The following is a 21,454-nucleotide window of genomic DNA, read 5'->3' on the forward strand; positions in this document are numbered from 1 at the left end:
TACTGCTATTTTATTTCTTTAAAGTGTTTAAACTTGTAATGAGGAATAAATATACTAGGAGTATATCCCTTGCGCCGAATGGATAGGGGTGTGGGTGAAAGTGGTCAGTTAAGCTAAAGAAGATGCAGCTGCTATAGTAAAGGTAAAAGTATAATGTAAATAGCCACAAAGGGAGAGGGGTAGGCTACCTATAGCGCTTGCTGGGGATGTGAAATAAATATAATTAAAGTGCTGTCAGTGTAAAAAATGGTATAAGATGAGGTGAGTGCATCCGTAGTGTTGAATGTATTTAAAAGTGCTGATAGTGCAACAAATCAAATGTATATATACAGATATGATGGACACACCTACAGTGTTACATAGTTAGTGAGGTTGAAAAAAGACATCAGTCCATCCAGTTCAACCTATGATGCGTGTGTGTGTGTTTGCTTTAACCGTACATTGTATACCCCTGTATGTTGTGGTCTTTAAGGTGTCCATCCAATAGTTTTTTGAAACTATCAATGCTCCCCGCTGATACGACTGCCCGTGGAAGAGAATTCCACATCCTTACCGCTCTTACAGTGAAGAACCCCCTACGCACTTTAAGGTTAAACCGCCTTTCCTCAAGTTTTAGTGAGTGGCCACGTGTCTTATTGTATCTCCTTTCTCTGAATAGTTTGTTCCTTATGCTCGGGTCACCAGTACAGTATTTGTACATTGATATCATATCCCCCCTCAATCGTCTTTGACATCAAAGTTATGACGAAACGCGCGTAAGGTGGAACGCACGCCGTATACGTCACAGGAGCCGGGTGGAACGCAGCACGGTAATCACCGCTCTCCACCCCCGGGCTCCACTCTGCTGGCGTTTACTGTGTTTTTTCTTTGTTCTTTGTTTTAATCTTGTGGACAACAATAAAAACATTTTTAAACGATAACACACCATCTGAAACCTCCCTTTTTTTATTCCATAAACCGCCCGGACGTATGGCTGGAAGGGATTAGTAGCTGCCACTTCTAATGATTGAGGCACAACACCCCTTGGTGGGATTTCCTTTGGCCCAGGTGGTCAACAAGCCCTAGTGGTCTTAATACTATACGGTATTTAAGACCCTTTTTTTTCTTGTGAGTGTGTTTTCTTAATATTACCCACGGTGAAAAGAGTACCATCACGAGACCATTTGGAATTGAGCACAGAGCACCTGCACTTTATTGCACTCAGAAATTATCTAAAAGATTCGCACTACAAGTCACCTGTGAACTTTTTTTGTCTGATCCCTTTTGATTTTTTATGAGGAGTTTTATGAACATTTTTTTGGGCACATATGGAACAATAGCAATCACTTTTAGCAGTGCACTAAAATATATATTATCCCTATTGTATTTATTTGCTGTATCTTATTTGCTAATTTATGTATTAGTATTAAACATCTATTTTTTTATTATTGCATTGTAGGTGTGTCCATCATATCTGTATATACAGTATACATTTGATTTGTTGCACTATCAGCACTTTTAAATACATTTAACACTACGGATGCACTCACCTCATCTTATACCATTTGTTACACTGACAGCACTTTAATTATATTTATTTCACATCCCCAGCAAGCGCTTTAAACTTGTAATGCTTAAGTTATTATTTAAATGGTAATGATGTCATAAGATAATAATAGGACTAAAAAAGCTATTAAGCTACATATGAAAAGTGTACCTCATCATTTGTTAACTTCAGAAATATATCTCCCAGGATTCCTTGTCGGGACCATTTGACCACTCTTTCCTGTAGTACATGGAGCAGGTCCAGATGATGCTGGATCAAATATCGTAAGGAACTGGGAAAGAAACTGAGAAAATGAACAAAAAGTGACCCTTGAAGATGTGTTCAGCCTGAAAAGTAACAGTACTATGATTAATGTTTACTTTAAAAATGTGAAATTAATAATGCACTGGTATTTTAAATACACACTACTCAAAACCTTATATTTAGGTTCTATGCTGTATCACTATTTTGGCAGTGGATACAGCATCAATTACAGAACATACCTGTATTCAAATTAAGAGAATGCTCAACTCTCCCATGTTAGGCTGTAAACAGTAACTAGCACATAAGCACATCATGCTTCCACAAAAATATACATTGTTATGTTGATATATAACCCAAAGCATGCCATTTTTATTAGGGATTGGGGTTTATTATCAAGACTTGCTCACACACAGGCCATATACTGTGTCTTCTAAATGCACTTTGACAACAGTAAATTATAATTGTAGTTTTTTTGCATATTTAATGTATAAATAGCCATATTCAATAAAATGGAAAATCCAAGACAGACTAGGCTCGCAGCATTCTCTGTAACTCTCACCATTTGAGTGGGAATCTGTGTGCTACTATGAAGATGCTATGAAGGAAAGAAAAGTTACGGAAAGTTGATTATACAATTTGCTCCTTTCCAGCATAGAATGGGAACTACCTCGCCACAAAGGAGGGCGTAAGAAAAAAATTTGTATGATACACTATCATATACAGTTAGTATAAGCATTCACCTGCACAACCATTCCAAATTTTACTGTTGTGAGCAGAGCCGGGTTCACCTAATAAAGCGTAATGAAGGTGTTCCAGGAGGACCATAATGCTGACTTGCAAATATCCTCAGCAGACATTTAGCACCGCATTTTCCTTGGAGTTGGCACTGCCCTAGTGGAATGTGCTCTTAAGTCTTCTGGAACAGGAAGGTCTTGTGAAGAGTAGGCTCTTTAATTTGTCTTAACAATCTGGGAGGCGTTTGTACATGTTGATATTGACTGACCCTAATGGACCAAGGACAGATTTTAACTTTCCTTATTGAAAAGGTAGCTGCAAATTAGGCCATCAGAGTTAGACCAACATCCAGGGGATGTGGTTTTCCCGCTTCACCAAAGAAAAATAGTAAATTGACTTTCTGGTTAAAGTGAGAGGAGAAAGACACCTTAGGGATAAAACAGTCTGAGGCTTGTAGGACTATTCGTTCTGGGTAAAACGTTAGGTGAGGATCCTCGAGTACAAAGCCTGCAGCTCGGACACCCATTTTGCAGAGGTTGTAGAAACCAGAAATACGGTTTTCAGGGTTAGATTGCACAGTGTAGTCAATTCTGTAGGATAGAAATGAATCCTCGATGAAGCTTGAATGACCGTAGGCACGTCCCTCTTAGGGAATAATGGTTTCTTGGCACGTCTTAACTTCATGCAAGCAAGTCTTTAAGAATTGCATTACTAAGGGGTTAAGGGCCCCTTGAACCTCTGTTAGTGTGGACAAGGCTGAACTTTGTACTTTAAACATATTTAAACTTAGGACCTTGTCCAGCCCAGTTTTAAGAACTGCAGAAGCTTGGCTGGTTCTGGTGATTAAGATTTTTAACAAGAATTGGTTTTATTGCTGCTCTGTGCGTAATACAATAGTTTTAGAACTGATCAATTGTGATAAAGCCAATCATTCACAAGACCTCAAAATGCCAAAACAAATATCAAAAAATATATATAGTGCAGATAACAACACAGTGTATGTGCTAACAAAAAGCATGATGATAGGAAGAGAAAGCAGAATGAGAAGGATGACATATCACTGTGCTACTTCCCCTTCAAATATCCAGTAATAAGAGAATACTCCTGGAGGCTGGACCAGGACAACTTTCTCCAGTGCACTCCCTCTTTCCCTGTCCATTGCACCCATCACACAAACAAAGGGCACATGGCCGAGGAGTTTTGAAGGGTGGGCAGAGCCTGAAGGGGAACTGAGAGACTCATTCCCGATCAGATCTGCCTAACTATTGATTGACACTGCACAGCAATGTATGGATTCAAAGCCACTATTCAGTCCAATAGTGGCTTTTGAGACTGCTCACTGCATAGTTGCCAACACTCACGGATTTCCCAGGACATTCACGGGAAATTGTCTGATGTCCCGGGGAGACGATGTCCTGGGGAAAATTCTGAAAAATTATCAATGTCCCGGACAGCAGTCAGCCTAGTAGAGACTCTGCATCATAAAACCCCCACAGCGCCGGGGTAACACAGAGGTTAATATGAGAGCTTGCTCAGATCCTCCCCCTCCAATGGATTTAGCATGCAAAGAGGTCAGGTGGTGCTTGCTTCTCTATGATTGGGTGGGACTCAGAGAGGGGGTGTGGCTAGCCTTGGACAGGTGAAAATTAATATGGCAGCCAGACCTGATGCCATCCAAGCAGGAAGAGGTATGTTTCTACCCTGAAGTTCAGGCTCTGGTATCATGTCCGCAGTCTCATGTAGCAGTAATCAGCACGGGTTTACACATGGGCCTTCTTGTCAAACCAATCTCTTAACATTCTACGAGGAGGTGAGCTGTGAGCTAGATAGGGGGAGACCAGTGGATGTGGTGTACCTGGATTTTGCTAAGGCGTTTGATACAGTTCCCCACAAGCGCTTAATTTATAAAATAAGGTCTGCAGGCATTGACTGCAAGGTTTGCTCTTGGATACGGAACTGGCTAAAAGGGCGTGTCCAAAGGGTGGTAATAAATAGCGCATACTCAGACTGGTCTGAGGTGGTAAGTGGGGTCCCCCAAGGCTCAGTCCTGGGACCAACCCTGTTCAATTTATTCATAAACAGCATTGATGACGGGATCAGTAGTTCTATATCAGTTTTTGCAGATGACCCAAAATTGGGCAGATATCCTACAGAATGACCTGGACAAAATAACAGAGTGGGCAACGACATGGCAAATAAGGTTTAATGTGGAGAAGTGTAAGGTTTTGTACTTGGGGACTAAAAACATAAAAGCACAATACATTTTGGGGGGGGGGGAACCTTTGGGGGAATCAAAAATGGAGAAAGATCTGGGAGTCTTGGTAGAGGATAGACTAAGCAATAGCATGCAATGTCAAGTGGCAGCTGCCAAAGCCGGCAGAATATTAGCATGCATAAAGAAAGGGATGTATTCCAGAGATAAAACTATAATCCTACCACTTTATAAAACTCTGGTCCGACCGCATCTGGAGTATTCTGTCCAGTTCTGGTCACCAGTCCTCAGGAGGGATGTGTTGGAGCTGGAGAAAGTCTAGAGAAGGTCAACTAAACTAATTAGGGGTTTAGAGGACCTTAATTATGAAGAGCATCTGCAATCGCTTGATTTATTCTCCCTGAAGAAGAGACGCCTGAGAGGGGACATGATAGCAATTTATAAATACCTCAGTGGTGATCTCAGCATAGAAAAAAAGCTATTCATTTGAAAGGATTGCATGAGGACTCGAGGGCATACAATGAGATTAGAGAAGCGTTTTAACCTCAGGCAACGCAGGGGGTTCTTTACTGTTAGGGCTACAGGATTGTGGAATTCTCTACCACAAGAGGTGGTTTCTGCGGGAAGTATGGTTGCTTTCAAAAGACTCTTGGACGTACATCTCAATGATCAGAACATTCAGGGGTATGAGAGATGATTACGACCACACACACCTACACCTACACAGGTTGAACTGGACGGACTATTGTCTTTGTTCAACCTCAACTACTATGTAACTATGTAACTACTATGTATCATTCTACCATGTAGCAGTCTCTGGTATCATGTTCGCAAGCTCTGGTGTCATGTCCGCAGTCTCTGGTAGGATAGAAGCAGTCTCTGGTATGATAGAAGCAATCTCTGGTATGATAGAAGCAATCTCTGGTATCTTGTATGCAATCTCTGGTATCATGTTCGAAGTCTCTGGTATCATGTCTGCAGTCTCTGGTAGGATAGAAGCAGTCTCTGGTATGATAGAAGCAGTATCTGGTATCTTGTATGTAGTCTCTAGTATCATGTCCGCAGTCTTTGGTATCATGTCCTCAGTTTTTGGTATGATAGAAGCAGTCTCTGGTATCATGTCCGCAGTCTCTCGTATGATAGAAGCAGTCTCTGGGGTGATGTCTGCAGTCTCTGGTATCATGTCCGCAGTCTCTGGTATCATGTCAGCAGTCTCTGGTATGATAGAAGCCGTCTCTGGTATCATGTCCGCAGTCTCTCATATGATAGAAGCAGTCTCTGGTATGATAAAAGCAGTCTCTTGTATCATGTCTGCAGTCTCTGGTATGATAGAAGCAGTCTCTGGTATCAAATCCTCAGTCTCTAGTATCATGTCTGCAGTCTCTAGTATGATAGAAGCAGTCTCTGGTATCATATCCGCAGTCTCTGGTATAATGTCCGCAGTCTCTAGTATGATAGAAGCAGTCTCTGGTATCATGTCCAAAGTCTCTGGTATCATGTCTGCAGTCTCTGGCAGGATAAAAGTAATCTCTGGTATCATGTCTGCAGTCTCTAGTATCATGTCCGCACACTCTCTGACCAACTCTTGTATCATGTCCATCCTCTCTCTGACCATCTCTTGTATCATGTCTGTACACTCTCTGACCATCTCTTGCATCATGTCCGTGCACTCTCTGACCATCTCTTGCATCATGTCCGTGCACTCTCTGACCATCTCTTGCATCATGTCCGTGCACTCTCTGACCATCTCTTGTATCATGTCTGTGCACTCTCTGACCATCTCTTGTATCATGTCCGTGCACTCTCTGACCATCTCTTGTATCATGTCTGTGCACTCTCTAACCATCTCTTGTATCATGTCTGTGCACTCTCTGACCATCTCTTGTATCATGTCTGTGCACTCTCTAACCATCTCCTTTATCTGTTTGATGGGATCTGCCTGGGGGGATGATATTTGGAGTATCTTTATCTGCTGATTCTTAAACATTCTGGCATACACATATCACTATTGTGGTGTAGGATCTAGGCCTGCTGTCCCTACATCCCTCTTTCTTTCCTTTCTTCTCTCCTCTCCCTCTTTTTTTTTTTCTTTCTTCCTCTTTCTCTCACTCTCTCCCCTCCTCTCTCTCTCTCTCTCTATCTCTCCTCGACCCTCCCTTACTTCCCCCTCTCTTTCCCCCCTCTCTCTCCCTCCCTCTCCTTCTCTCTCTGTCCCCCTCTCCCTCTTTCACCTTAGACTGTATTTAACAATACCCCTTTAAGCCACGCTCAATATTTAGCATAGTTTAAACCACACCTATTTTTCACTGCTCACGCGGCTTTTTTTCACTCCAACTGGTCCACGCCTACAAATTAATGCCTGCCCCCTGATTAAAATAATACTCCACCTACAGACAAAAAAGCGACCCTAGAAATTTTCTGGGAATGTTGGCAACTATGCCACTGCTGTGCTCTGTCTTTCAAAAGTAAGGCGGACCTGATTGAAACTAGTCTCTCAGTTTTCAACCATTAGGCTCTGCCCTCTCAGTGACACAAGTCATTTACTGATTAGGTGTTGTGTAGTGTTGAGCGAACACGGACTGTATTATTCGTGTTCGTACCGAATAATTGGATTTTTTGTACCCGAACACGGACACGGACACTTTACTGTATGTTCGGGTAAAAATCCGTGTTCGGTCGTTTTATTTCCGGGTTTTGCATGCTTTGGCGCTCTTTTCATGGCGGGCTTTCAACAGCCAATCAACAATCGTTTAACTGGTGTGCCTTAAGCCATCCCAGCCATGCCTGCAAATGTCTCAGTAGCTGTGATTGGCCGTCTGAAGCATGTGACCAAGTCTTTATAAGTTCGAGGCAGCCGCAGCGGCGTCATTATGCTGCTTAGATTCAGGGACAGAGCACACATCAACGTGCTGGCTGCTGATTAGGGAAAGATAGGCAGGAAAAAACCATTTGTGTCCGGATAGAATTGAGGGACAGGTCGGAGTGTTTAGGCAGGGCGAGTTGTAGGCATTTTAGGGATAGAGTCTGCTGAATTATATAGGGTCAGTGTCTTCTACAAACTACAATCGATATTGCTGTGTGGGGGGTGGGGTCTGCACTCAATCCTGATCTACGATCTCTTCTCAATCCTGTTAGGGACAGAGTCTGCTGAATTTTAGGGAAACTGTGTTCTACAAACTACAATCGATATTGCTGTGTGGTGTGGGATTGGAGATAGGCAGGTGTCAGTGATCCACATCCATTTTTCTGTGTGTGAGCTGCAGTGAACACAATCTTTTTGGGCTGCAGTGAACACAATCTTTTTGGGCTGCAGTGAACACAATCTTTTTGGGCTGCAGTGAACACAATCTTTTTGGGCTGCAGTGAACACAATCTTTTTGGGGTGCAGTGAACAAAATCTTTTTGGGGTGCAGTGAACACAATCCTTTTTGGTGTGCAGTGAACACAATCTTTGTGGGGTGCAGTGAACAAAATCCTTTGTGGGGTGCAGTGAACACAATCTTTTTGGGGTGCAGTGAACAAAATCCTTTTTGGGGTGCAGTGAACAACATCCTTTTTGGGGTGCAGTGAACACAATCTTTTTGGGGTGCAGTGAACAAAATCCTTTGTGGGGTGCAGTGAACACAATCTTTTTGGGGTGCAGTGAACACAATCTTTTTGGGGTGGAGTGAACAACATCCTTTTTGGGGTGCAGTGAACAAAATCCTTTTTGGGGTGCAGTGAACAAAATCATTTTTGGGGTGCAGTGAACACAATCTTTTTGGGGTGCAGTGAACACAATCTTTGTGGGGTGCAGTGAACACAATCTTTTTGGGGTGGAGTGAACAACATCCTTTTTGGGGTGCAGTGAACAACATCCTTTTTGGGGTGCAGTGAACACAATCTTTTTGGGGTGCAGTGAACACAATCTTTGTGGGGTACAGTGAACAGAATCTTTGTGGGGTGCAGTGAACACAATCTTTGGGGGGTACAGTGAACACAATCTTTGTGAGGTGCAGTGAACACAATCTTTGTGGGGTGCAGTGAACACAATCATTGTGGGGTGCAGTGAACTCAATCTTTGTGGGGTACAGTGAACACAATCTCATACTGAAGGTTTGAGGGTGCTGCCTGTTCCATACTCCCCCTACTCCTCATCTAGCCTTTTAGGGGTACAAACAATAGTAATTGGGGCCTAGTGTGGTTGTGTACGTGTGATATACATACACTTTTTTGGGATCATATTTTCTATTCCGCTATTTAATCAAAAACCTTTGGGGATCAGTTAAATTGGGGGATAGTCTGTGTTGGTACGTGTGAGAGAGATCCACCTTTCCAAGTTGTTGGGGTTCATCTCATACTTCTGAAGGTTTGAGGGTGCTGCCTGTTCCATACTCCCCCTACTCCTAGCCTTTTAGGGGTACAAACAATAGTAATTGGGGCCTAGTGTGGTTGTGTACGTGTGATATACATACACTTTTTTGGGATCATATTTTCTATTCCGCTATTTAATCAAAAACCTTTGGGGATCAGTTAAATTGGGGGATAGTCTGTGTTGGTACGTGTGAGAGAGATCCACCTTTCCAAGTTGTTGGGGTTCATCTCATACTTCTGAAGGTTTGAGGGTGCTGCCTGTTCCATACTCCCCCTACTCCTAGCCTTTTAGGGGTACAAACAATAGTAATTGGGGCCTAGTGTGGTTGTGTACGTGTGATATACATACACTTTTTTGGGATCATATTTTCTATTCCGCTATTTAATCAAAAACCTCTGGGGATCAGTTAAATTGGGGGATAGTCTGTGTTGGTACGTGTGAGAGAGATCCACCTTTCCAAGTTGTTGGGGTTCATCTCATACTTCTGAAGGTTTGAGGGTGCTGCCTGTTCCATACTCCCCCTACTCCTAGCCTTTTAGGGGTACAAACAATAGTAATTGGGGCCTAGTGTGGTTGTGTACGTGTGATATACATACACTTTTTTGGGATCATATTTTCTATTCCGCTATTTAATCAAAAACCTTTGGGGATCAGTTAAATTGGGGGATAGTCTGTGTTGGTACGTGTGAGAGAGATCCACCTTTCCAAGTTGTTGGGGTTCATCTCATACTTCTGAAGGTTTGAGGGTGCTGCCTGTTCCATACTCCCCCTACTCCTAGCCTTTTAGGGGTACAAACAATAGTAATTGGGGCCTAGTGTGGTTGTGTACGTGTGATATACATACACTTTTTTGGGATCATATTTTCTATTCCGCTATTTAATCAAAAACCTTTGGGGATCAGTTAAATTGGGGGATAGTCTGTGTTGGTACGTGTGAGAGAGATCCACCTTTCCAAGTTGTTGGGGTTCATCTCATACTTCTGAAGGTTTGAGGATGCTGCCTGTTCCATACTCCCCCTACTCCTAGCCTTTTAGGGGTACAAACAATAGTAATTGGGGCCTAGTGTGGTTGTGTACGTGTGATATACATACACTTTTTTGGGATCATATTTTCTATTCCGCTATTTAATCAAAAACCTCTGGGGATCAGTTAAATTGGGGGATAGTCTGTGTTGGTACGTGTGAGAGAGATCCACCTTTCCAAGTTGTTGGGGTTCATCTCATACTTCTGAAGGTTTGAGGGTGCTGCCTGTTCCATACTCCCCCTACTCCTAGCCTTTTAGGGGTACAAACAATAGTAATTGGGGCCTAGTGTGGTTGTGTACGTGTGATATACATACACTTTTTTGGGATCATATTTTCTATTCCGCTATTTAATCAAAAACCTTTGGGGATCAGTTAAATTGGGGGATAGTCTGTGTTGGTACGTGTGAGAGAGATCCACCTTTCCAAGTTGTTGGGGTTCATCTCATACTTCTGAAGGTTTGAGGGTGCTGCCTGTTCCATACTCCCCCTACTCCTAGCCTTTTAGGGGTACAAACAATAGTAATTGGGGCCTAGTGTGGTTGTGTACGTGTGATATACATACACTTTTTTGGGATCATATTTTCTATTCCGCTATTTAATCAAAAACCTTTGGGGATCAGTTAAATTGGGGGATAGTCTGTGTTGGTACGTGTGAGAGAGATCCACCTTTCCAAGTTGTTGGGGTTCATCTCATACTTCTGAAGGTTTGAGGGTGCTGCCTGTTCCATACTCCCCCTACTCCTAGCCTTTTAGGGGTACAAACAATAGTAATTGGGGCCTAGTGTGGTTGTGTACGTGTGATATACATACACTTTTTTGGGATCATATTTTCTATTCCGCTATTTAATCAAAAACCTTTGGGGATCAGTTAAATTGGGGGATAGTCTGTGTTGGTACGTGTGAGAGAGATCCACCTTTCCAAGTTGTTGGGGTTCATCTCATACTTCTGAAGGTTTGAGGGTGCTGCCTGTTCCATACTCCCCCTACTCCTAGCCTTTTAGGGGTACAAACAATAGTAATTGGGGCCTAGTGTGGTTGTGTACGTGTGATATACATACACTTTTTTGGGATCATATTTTCTATTCCGCTATTTAATCAAAAACCTCTGGGGATCAGTTAAATTGGGGGATAGTCTGTGTTGGTACGTGTGAGAGAGATCCACCTTTCCAAGTTGTTGGGGTTCATCTCATACTTCTGAAGGTTTGAGGGTGCTGCCTGTTCCATACTCCCCCTACTCCTAGCCTTTTAGGGGTACAAACAATAGTAATTGGGGCCTAGTGTGGTTGTGTACGTGTGATATACATACACTTTTTTGGGATCATATTTTCTATTCCGCTATTTAATCAAAAACCTTTGGGGATCAGTTAAATTGGGGGATAGTCTGTGTTGGTACGTGTGAGAGAGATCCACCTTTCCAAGTTGTTGGGGTTCATCTCATACTTCTGAAGGTTTGAGGGTGCTGCCTGTTCCATACTCCCCCTACTCCTAGCCTTTTAGGGGTACAAACAATAGTAATTGGGGCCTAGTGTGGTTGTGTACGTGTGATATACATACACTTTTTTGGGATCATATTTTCTATTCCGCTATTTAATCAAAAACCTTTGGGGATCAGTTAAATTGGGGGATAGTCTGTGTTGGTACGTGTGAGAGAGATCCACCTTTCCAAGTTGTTGGGGTTCATCTCATACTTCTGAAGGTTTGAGGGTGCTGCCTGTTCCATACTCCCCCTACTCCTAGCCTTTTAGGGGTACAAACAATAGTAATTGGGGCCTAGTGTGGTTGTGTACGTGTGATATACATACACTTTTTTGGGATCATATTTTCTATTCCGCTATTTAATCAAAAACCTTTGGGGATCAGTTAAATTGGGGGATAGTCTGTGTTGGTACGTGTGAGAGAGATCCACCTTTCCAAGTTGTTGGGGTTCATCTCATACTTCTGAAGGTTTGAGGGTGCTGCCTGTTCCATACTCCCCCTACTCCTAGCCTTTTAGGGGTACAAACAATAGTAATTGGGGCCTAGTGTGGTTGTGTACGTGTGATATACATACACTTTTTTGGGATCATATTTTCTATTCCGCTATTTAATCAAAAACCTTTGGGGATCAGTTAAATTGGGGGATAGTCTGTGTTGGTACGTGTGAGAGAGATCCACCTTTCCAAGTTGTTGGGGTTCATCTCATACTTCTGAAGGTTTGAGGGTGCTGCCTGTTCCATACTCCCCCTACTCCTAGCCTTTTAGGGGTACAAACAATAGTAATTGGGGCCTAGTGTGGTTGTGTACGTGTGATATACATACACTTTTTTGGGATCATATTTTCTATTCCGCTATTTAATCAAAAACCTTTGGGGATCAGTTAAATTGGGGGATAGTCTGTGTTGGTACGTGTGAGAGAGATCCACCTTTCCAAGTTGTTGGGGTTCATCTCATACTTCTGAAGGTTTGAGGGTGCTGCCTGTTCCATACTCCCCCTACTCCTAGCCTTTTAGGGGTACAAACAATAGTAATTGGGGCCTAGTGTGGTTGTGTACGTGTGATATACATACACTTTTTTGGGATCATATTTTCTATTCCGCTATTTAATCAAAAACCTTTGGGGATCAGTTAAATTGGGGGATAGTCTGTGTTGGTACGTGTGAGAGAGATCCACCTTTCCAAGTTGTTGGGGTTCATCTCATACTTCTGAAGGTTTGAGGGTGCTGCCTGTTCCATACTCCCCCTACTCCTAGCCTTTTAGGGGTACAAACAATAGTAATTGGGGCCTAGTGTGGTTGTGTACGTGTGATATACATACACTTTTTTGGGATCATATTTTCTATTCCGCTATTTAATCAAAAACCTCTGGGGATCAGTTAAATTGGGGGATAGTCTGTGTTGGTACGTGTGAGAGAGATCCACCTTTCCAAGTTGTTGGGGTTCATCTCATACTTCTGAAGGTTTGAGGGTGCTGCCTGTTCCATACTCCCCCTACTCCTAGCCTTTTAGGGGTACAAACAATAGTAATTGGGGCCTAGTGTGGTTGTGTACGTGTGATATACATACACTTTTTTGGGATCATATTTTCTATTCCGCTATTTAATCAAAAACCTTTGGGGATCAGTTAAATTGGGGGATAGTCTGTGTTGGTACGTGTGAGAGAGATCCACCTTTCCAAGTTGTTGGGGTTCATCTCATACTTCTGAAGGTTTGAGGGTGCTGCCTGTTCCATACTCCCCCTACTCCTAGCCTTTTAGGGGTACAAACAATAGTAATTGGGGCCTAGTGTGGTTGTGTACGTGTGATATACATACACTTTTTTGGGATCATATTTTCTATTCCGCTATTTAATCAAAAACCTTTGGGGATCAGTTAAATTGGGGGATAGTCTGTGTTGGTACGTGTGAGAGAGATCCACCTTTCCAAGTTGTTGGGGTTCATCTCATACTTCTGAAGGTTTGAGGGTGCTGCCTGTTCCATACTCCCCCTACTCCTAGCCTTTTAGGGGTACAAACAATAGTAATTGGGGCCTAGTGTGGTTGTGTACGTGTGATATACATACACTTTTTTGGGATCATATTTTCTATTCCGCTATTTAATCAAAAACCTTTGGGGATCAGTTAAATTGGGGGATAGTCTGTGTTGGTACGTGTGAGAGAGATCCACCTTTCCAAGTTGTTGGGGTTCATCTCATACTTCTGAAGGTTTGAGGGTGCTGCCTGTTCCATACTCCCCCTACTCCTAGCCTTTTAGGGGTACAAACAATAGTAATTGGGGCCTAGTGTGGTTGTGTACGTGTGATATACATACACTTTTTTGGGATCATATTTTCTATTCCGCTATTTAATCAAAAACCTTTGGGGATCAGTTAAATTGGGGGATAGTCTGTGTTGGTACGTGTGAGAGAGATCCACCTTTCCAAGTTGTTGGGGTTCATCTCATACTTCTGAAGGTTTGAGGGTGCTGCCTGTTCCATACTCCCCCTACTCCTAGCCTTTTAGGGGTACAAACAATAGTAATTGGGGCCTAGTGTGGTTGTGTACGTGTGATATACATACACTTTTTTGGGATCATATTTTCTATTCCGCTATTTAATCAAAAACCTCTGGGGATCAGTTAAATTGGGGGATAGTCTGTGTTGGTACGTGTGAGAGAGATCCACCTTTCCAAGTTGTTGGGGTTCATCTCATACTTCTGAAGGTTTGAGGGTGCTGCCTGTTCCATACTCCCCCTACTCCTAGCCTTTTAGGGGTACAAACAATAGTAATTGGGGCCTAGTGTGGTTGTGTACGTGTGATATACATACACTTTTTTGGGATCATATTTTCTATTCCGCTATTTAATCAAAAACCTCTGGGGATCAGTTAAATTGGGGGATAGTCTGTGTTGGTACGTGTGAGAGAGATCCACCTTTCCAAGTTGTTGGGGTTCATCTCATACTTCTGAAGGTTTGAGGGTGCTGCCTGTTCCATACTCCCCCTACTCCTAGCCTTTTAGGGGTACAAACAATAGTAATTGGGGCCTAGTGTGGTTGTGTACGTGTGATATACATACACTTTTTTGGGATCATATTTTCTATTCCGCTATTTAATCAAAAACCTCTGGGGATCAGTTAAATTGGGGGATAGTCTGTGTTGGTACGTGTGAGAGAGATCCACCTTTCCAAGTTGTTGGGGTTCATCTCATACTTCTGAAGGTTTGAGGGTGCTGCCTGTTCCATACTCCCCCTACTCCTAGCCTTTTAGGGGTACAAACAATAGTAATTGGGGCCTAGTGTGGTTGTGTACGTGTGATATACATACACTTTTTTGGGATCATATTTTCTATTCCGCTATTTAATCAAAAACCTCTGGGGATCAGTTAAATTGGGGGATAGTCTGTGTTGGTACGTGTGAGAGAGATCCACCTTTCCAAGTTGTTGGGGTTCATCTCATACTTCTGAAGGTTTGAGGGTGCTGCCTGTTCCATACTCCCCCTACTCCTAGCCTTTTAGGGGTACAAACAATAGTAATTGGGGCCTAGTGTGGTTGTGTACGTGTGATATACATACACTTTTTTGGGATCATATTTTCTATTCCGCTATTTAATCAAAAACCTTTGGGGATCAGTTAAATTGGGGGATAGTCTGTGTTGGTACGTGTGAGAGAGATCCACCTTTCCAAGTTGTTGGGGTTCATCTCATACTTCTGAAGGTTTGAGGGTGCTGCCTGTTCCATACTCCCCCTACTCCTAGCCTTTTAGGGGTACAAACAATAGTAATTGGGGCCTAGTGTGGTTGTGTACGTGTGATATACATACACTTTTTTGGGATCATATTTTCTATTCCGCTATTTAATCAAAAACCTTTGGGGATCAGTTAAATTGGGGGATAGTCTGTGTTGGTACGTGTGAGAGAGATCCACCTTTCCAAGTTGTTGGGGTTCATCTCATACTTCTGAAGGTTTGAGGGTGCTGCCTGTTCCATACTCCCCCTACTCCTAGCCTTTTAGGGGTACAAACAATAGTAATTGGGGCCTAGTGTGGTTGTGTACGTGTGATATACATACACTTTTTTGGGATCATATTTTCTATTCCGCTATTTAATCAAAAACCTTTGGGGATCAGTTAAATTGGGGGATAGTCTGTGTTGGTACGTGTGAGAGAGATCCACCTTTCCAAGTTGTTGGGGTTCATCTCATACTTCTGAAGGTTTGAGGGTGCTGCCTGTTCCATACTCCCCCTACTCCTAGCCTTTTAGGGGTACAAACAATAGTAATTGGGGCCTAGTGTGGTTGTGTACGTGTGATATACATACACTTTTTTGGGATCATATTTTCTATTCCGCTATTTAATCAAAAACCTTTGGGGATCAGTTAAATTGGGGGATAGTCTGTGTTGGTACGTGTGAGAGAGATCCACCTTTCCAAGTTGTTGGGGTTCATCTCATACTTCTGAAGGTTTGAGGGTGCTGCCTGTTCCATACTCCCCCTACTCCTAGCCTTTTAGGGGTACAAACAATAGTAATTGGGGCCTAGTGTGGTTGTGTACGTGTGATATACATACACTTTTTTGGGATCATATTTTCTATTCCGCTATTTAATCAAAAACCTCTGGGGATCAGTTAAATTGGGGGATAGTCTGTGTTGGTACGTGTGAGAGAGATCCACCTTTCCAAGTTGTTGGGGTTCATCTCATACTTCTGAAGGTTTGAGGGTGCTGCCTGTTCCATACTCCCCCTACTCCTAGCCTTTTAGGGGTACAAACAATAGTAATTGGGGCCTAGTGTGGTTGTGTACGTGTGATATACATACACTTTTTTGGGATCATATTTTCTATTCCGCTATTTAATCAAAAACCTCTGGGGATCAGTTAAATTGGGGGATAGTCTGTGTTGGTACGTGTGAGAGAGATCCACCTTTCCAAGTTGTTGGGGTTCATCTCATACTTCTGAAGGTTTGAGGGTGCTGCCTGTTCCATACTCCCCCTACTCCTAGCCTTTTAGGGGTACAAACAATAGTAATTGGGGCCTAGTGTGGTTGTGTACGTGTGATATACATACACTTTTTTGGGATCATATTTTCTATTCCGCTATTTAATCAAAAACCTTTGGGGATCAGTTAAATTGGGGGATAGTCTGTGTTGGTACGTGTGAGAGAGATCCACCTTTCCAAGTTGTTGGGGTTCATCTCATACTTCTGAAGGTTTGAGGGTGCTGCCTGTTCCATACCCCCCCTACTCCTCATCTAGCCTTTTAGGGGTACAAACAATAGTAATTGGGGCCTAGTGTGGTTGTGTACGTGTGATATACATACACTTTTTTTGGATCATATTTTCTATTCCGCTATTTAATCAAAAACCTTTGGGGATCAGTTAAATTGGGGGATAGTCTGTGTTGGTACGTGTGAGAGAGATCCACCTTTCCAAGTTGTTGGGGTTCATCTCATACTTCTGAAGGTTTGAGGGTGCTGCCTGTTCCATACCCCCCCTACTCCTCATCTAGCCTTTTAGGGGTACAAACAATAGTAATTGGGGCCTAGTGTGGTTGTGTACGTGTGATATACATACACTTTTTTGGGATCATATTTTCTATTCCGCTATTTAATCAAAAACCTTTGGGGATCAGTTAAATTGGGGGATAGTCTGTGTTGGTACGTGTGAGAGAGATCCACCTTTCCAAGTTGTTGGGGTTCATCTCATACTTCTGAAGGTTTGAGGGTGCTGCCTGTTCCATACTCCCCCTACTCCTAGCCTTTTAGGGGTACAAACAATAGTAATTGGGGCCTAGTGTGGTTGTGTACGTGTGATATACATACACTTTTTTGGGATCATATTTTCTATTCCGCTATTTAATCAAAAACCTTTGGGGATCAGTTAAATTGGGGGATAGTCTGTGTTGGTACGTGTGAGAGAGATCCACCTTTCCAAGTTGTTGGGGTTCATCTCATACTTCTGAAGGTTTGAGGGTGCTGCCTGTTCCATACTCCCCCTACTCCTAGCCTTTTAGGGGTACAAACAATAGTAATTGGGGCCTAGTGTGGTTGTGTACGTGTGATATACATACACTTTTTTGGGATCATATTTTCTATTCCGCTATTTAATCAAAAACCTTTGGGGATCAGTTAAATTGGGGGATAGTCTGTGTTGGTACGTGTGAGAGAGATCCACCTTTCCAAGTTGTTGGGGTTCATCTCATACTTCTGAAGGTTTGAGGGTGCTGCCTGTTCCATACTCCCCCTACTCCTAGCCTTTTAGGGGTACAAACAATAGTAATTGGGGCCTAGTGTGGTTGTGTACGTGTGATATACATACACTTTTTTGGGATCATATTTTCTATTCCGCTATTTAATCAAAAACCTTTGGGGATCAGTTAAATTGGGGGATAGTCTGTGTTGGTACGTGTGAGAGAGATCCACCTTTCCAAGTTGTTGGGGTTCATCTCATACTTCTGAAGGTTTGAGGGTGCTGCCTGTTCCATACTCCCCCTACTCCTAGCCTTTTAGGGGTACAAACAATAGTAATTGGGGCCTAGTGTGGTTGTGTACGTGTGATATACATACACTTTTTTGGGATCATATTTTCTATTCCGCTATTTAATCAAAAACCTCTGGGGATCAGTTAAATTGGGGGATAGTCTGTGTTGGTACGTGTGAGAGAGATCCACCTTTCCAAGTTGTTGGGGTTCATCTCATACTTCTGAAGGTTTGAGGGTGCTGCCTGTTCCATACTCCCCCTACTCCTAGCCTTTTAGGGGTACAAACAATAGTAATTGGGGCCTAGTGTGGTTGTGTACGTGTGATATACATACACTTTTTTGGGATCATATTTTCTATTCCGCTATTTAATCAAAAACCTCTGGGGATCAGTTAAATTGGGGGATAGTCTGTGTTGGTACGTGTGAGAGAGATCCACCTTTCCAAGTTGTTGGGGTTCATCTCATACTTCTGAAGGTTTGAGGGTGCTGCCTGTTCCATACTCCCCCTACTCCTAGCCTTTTAGGGGTACAAACAATAGTAATTGGGGCCTAGTGTGGTTGTGTACGTGTGATATACATACACTTTTTTGGGATCATATTTTCTATTCCGCTATTTAATCAAAAACCTTTGGGGATCAGTTAAATTGGGGGATAGTCTGTGTTGGTACGTGTGAGAGAGATCCACCTTTCCAAGTTGTTGGGGTTCATCTCATACTTCTGAAGGTTTGAGGGTGCTGCCTGTTCCATACCCCCCCTACTCCTCATCTAGCCTTTTAGGGGTACAAACAATAGTAATTGGGGCCTAGTGTGGTTGTGTACGTGTGATATACATACACTTTTTTTGGATCATATTTTCTATTCCGCTATTTAATCAAAAACCTTTGGGGATCAGTTAAATTGGGGGATAGTCTGTGTTGGTACGTGTGAGAGAGATCCACCTTTCCAAGTTGTTGGGGTTCATCTCATACTTCTGAAGGTTTGAGGGTGCTGCCTGTTCCATACCCCCCCTACTCCTCATCTAGCCTTTTAGGGGTACAAACAATAGTAATTGGGGCCTAGTGTGGTTGTGTACGTGTGATATACATACACTTTTTTTGGATCATATTTTCTATTCCGCTATTTAATCAAAAACCTTTGGGGATCAGTTAAATTGGGGGATAGTCTGTGTTGGTACGTGTGAGAGAGATCCACCTTTCCAAGTTTTTGGGGTTCATCTCATACTTCTGAAGATTTGAGGGTGCTGCCTGTTCCATACCCCCCCTACTCCTCATCTAGCCTTTTAGGGGTACAAACAATAGTAATTGGGGCCTAGTGTGGTTGTGTACGTGTGATATACATACACTTTTTTTGGATCATATTTTCTATTCCGCTATTTAATCAAAAACCTTTGGGGATCAGTTAAATTGGGGGATAGTCTGTGTTGGTACGTGTGAGAGAGATCCACCTTTCCAAGTTGTTGGGGTTCATCTCATACTTCTGAAGGTTTGAGGGTGCTGCCTGTTCCATACTCCCCCTACTCCTCATCTAGCCTTTTAGGGGTACAAACAATAGTAATTGGGGCCCAGTGTGGTTGTGTACGTGTGATATACATACACTTTTTTTGGATCATATTTTCTATTCCGCTATTTAATTTAACTGGGCCTCCATGCGAGACCTGTGTGCCTTGTTGCGCTGTTTTGAGTACTCCACCAACATGGCCAGTGGCAATGACGCCGTTCTCAGCTTAACTATCCCACTTCTATGCCTCCTTGAAAAAACAATTCGGGCGATGATGGAAGAGGATGTGGCACAGGATGAGGAGGAGGAGGAGGATGAAGAGGTAACATTTCCAAGGCTTTCAGGGCAGTCATTCGCAAGGGGCTCCGAGGGTGGGTTCCTGCACACGCAAACGCCAGGGACGCAATTGTCCAGCAGGGGCACAGTTCTGGAGGATGAGGAGGATGAGGAGGAGGAGGAGCTGGAGGAGGAGATGGAACCATGTTCACAGCAGGGTGGCACCCAGGCCAGCTCATGGCCATCACTGGTGCGTGGCTGGGGGGATACAGAGGACACGGACGATACACCTCCCACAGAGGACAGCCTTTCGTTGCCTCTGGGCAGCCTGGCACACATGAGCGATTACATGCTGCAGTGTCTCCACAACGACCGCCGAGTTGCCCACATTCTAACTTGTGCTGATTACTGGGTGGCCACGCTGCTGAATCCCCGTTACAAGGACAACGTACCGTCCTTAATTCACTCACTGGAGCGCGATCGCAAGATGCGCGAGTACAAGCGCACGCTGGTAGATGCCATGCTGCTGGCATTCCCATCTGACAGCGGGGCCACAGTGGAAGCACAAGGCAGAGGAGGAGGAGGAGGAGGTCGCCAACGCAACCAGGGCACCGCCAGCACCTCAGAAGGCAGGGTTAGCATGGCCGAAATGTGGAAAAGCTTTGTCAGCACGCCACAACAAACAGCAGCACCAGCAGCTCAGATGGAACGTCTTAGCAGGAGGCAGCATTTTACCAACATGGTGGAGCAGTATGTGTGCACACGCCTACATGTAGTGAATGACGGGTCTGCCCCCTTCAACTTCTGGGTCTCCAAATTGGGCACATGGCCTGAGCTTGCCCTTTACGCCTTGGAGGTGCTGGCGTGCCCTGCAGCCAGTGTATTATCTGAACGGGTATTTAGCACGGCTGGGGGCGTTATAACAGACAAGCGCAGCCGCCTGTCCAGAGACAATGTGGACAAGCTCACGTTCATTAAAATGAACCAGGCATGGATCCCACGGGACTTTTCCGTACCTTATGCAGAATAGCAATGGATACCGACCTTACCCACCCATTGTTCCATTTTTGCTCTTTCTCACTCTTTTGGGGTGTACCCTCATTTAAAATTTTTGAAAAGAAGCAGTGTTGGCTACCTCGTCCTCCTCCTCAGGGCCAGATTAATGTAGGGGCTATTGGAGCTGCAGCTCCAGGCCCCTACCTTTTATATAGGCCCCGGGTTGGCCATATTCACTGTTACCGCTCTTCTGTCACTTGTAAACACAGAAGTCTGGCTTCTATGCTCGCTTCCCCAGGCAGCACCCTCAGAACCTCCCCACACAGCGTGAAGGCCGGACAAGGAGGGACAGTTGGCGATGCATGGATGTGTTTATGGGCTTCAGAGACAGCATCCCATGTTGAATTAGGCATGCATGGCTGCACCCTTCCTCCTCTGGGTGCATGGCAAGGCACGGCCCTTAAGGCCCTTCAAAATCCTCAGCACCAAGCCCATGATGCTGTTAATCCGGCCCTGGTCCTCCTCCACCGCCGCTTCCACCTACACCGCCCATAGGTGTGCGCAGCCTATTGCATTAAGGTGTGCACCCCAAAGTTGAAATACACATGCATGTGTTTGCCAGCAGGGAGAGTAATGTATCGG

The 21,454-nt window shown here is 43.7% G+C and overlaps 1 protein-coding gene across 2 annotated transcripts in view; it reads right to left on the reverse strand.

The window, feature by feature from the left end:
- The window catches only part of ARHGEF33 (Rho guanine nucleotide exchange factor 33), a 242,473-nt gene that overhangs the window by 78,376 nt on the left and 142,643 nt on the right, over positions 1-21,454 (reverse strand). For both annotated transcript variants that reach the window (XM_082252137.1, XM_082252136.1), the window contains exon 9: positions 1,697-1,829. In XM_082252137.1, coding sequence (XP_082108263.1) covers positions 1,697-1,829 — 133 coding nt within the window. The remainder of the gene's footprint in view (positions 1-1,696; positions 1,830-21,454) is intronic.

Source organism: Pelophylax lessonae (assembly GCF_965119305.1).
Source record: "Pelophylax lessonae genome assembly, chromosome: 3".
NCBI classification, from domain to species: domain Eukaryota; kingdom Metazoa; phylum Chordata; class Amphibia; order Anura; family Ranidae; genus Pelophylax; species Pelophylax lessonae.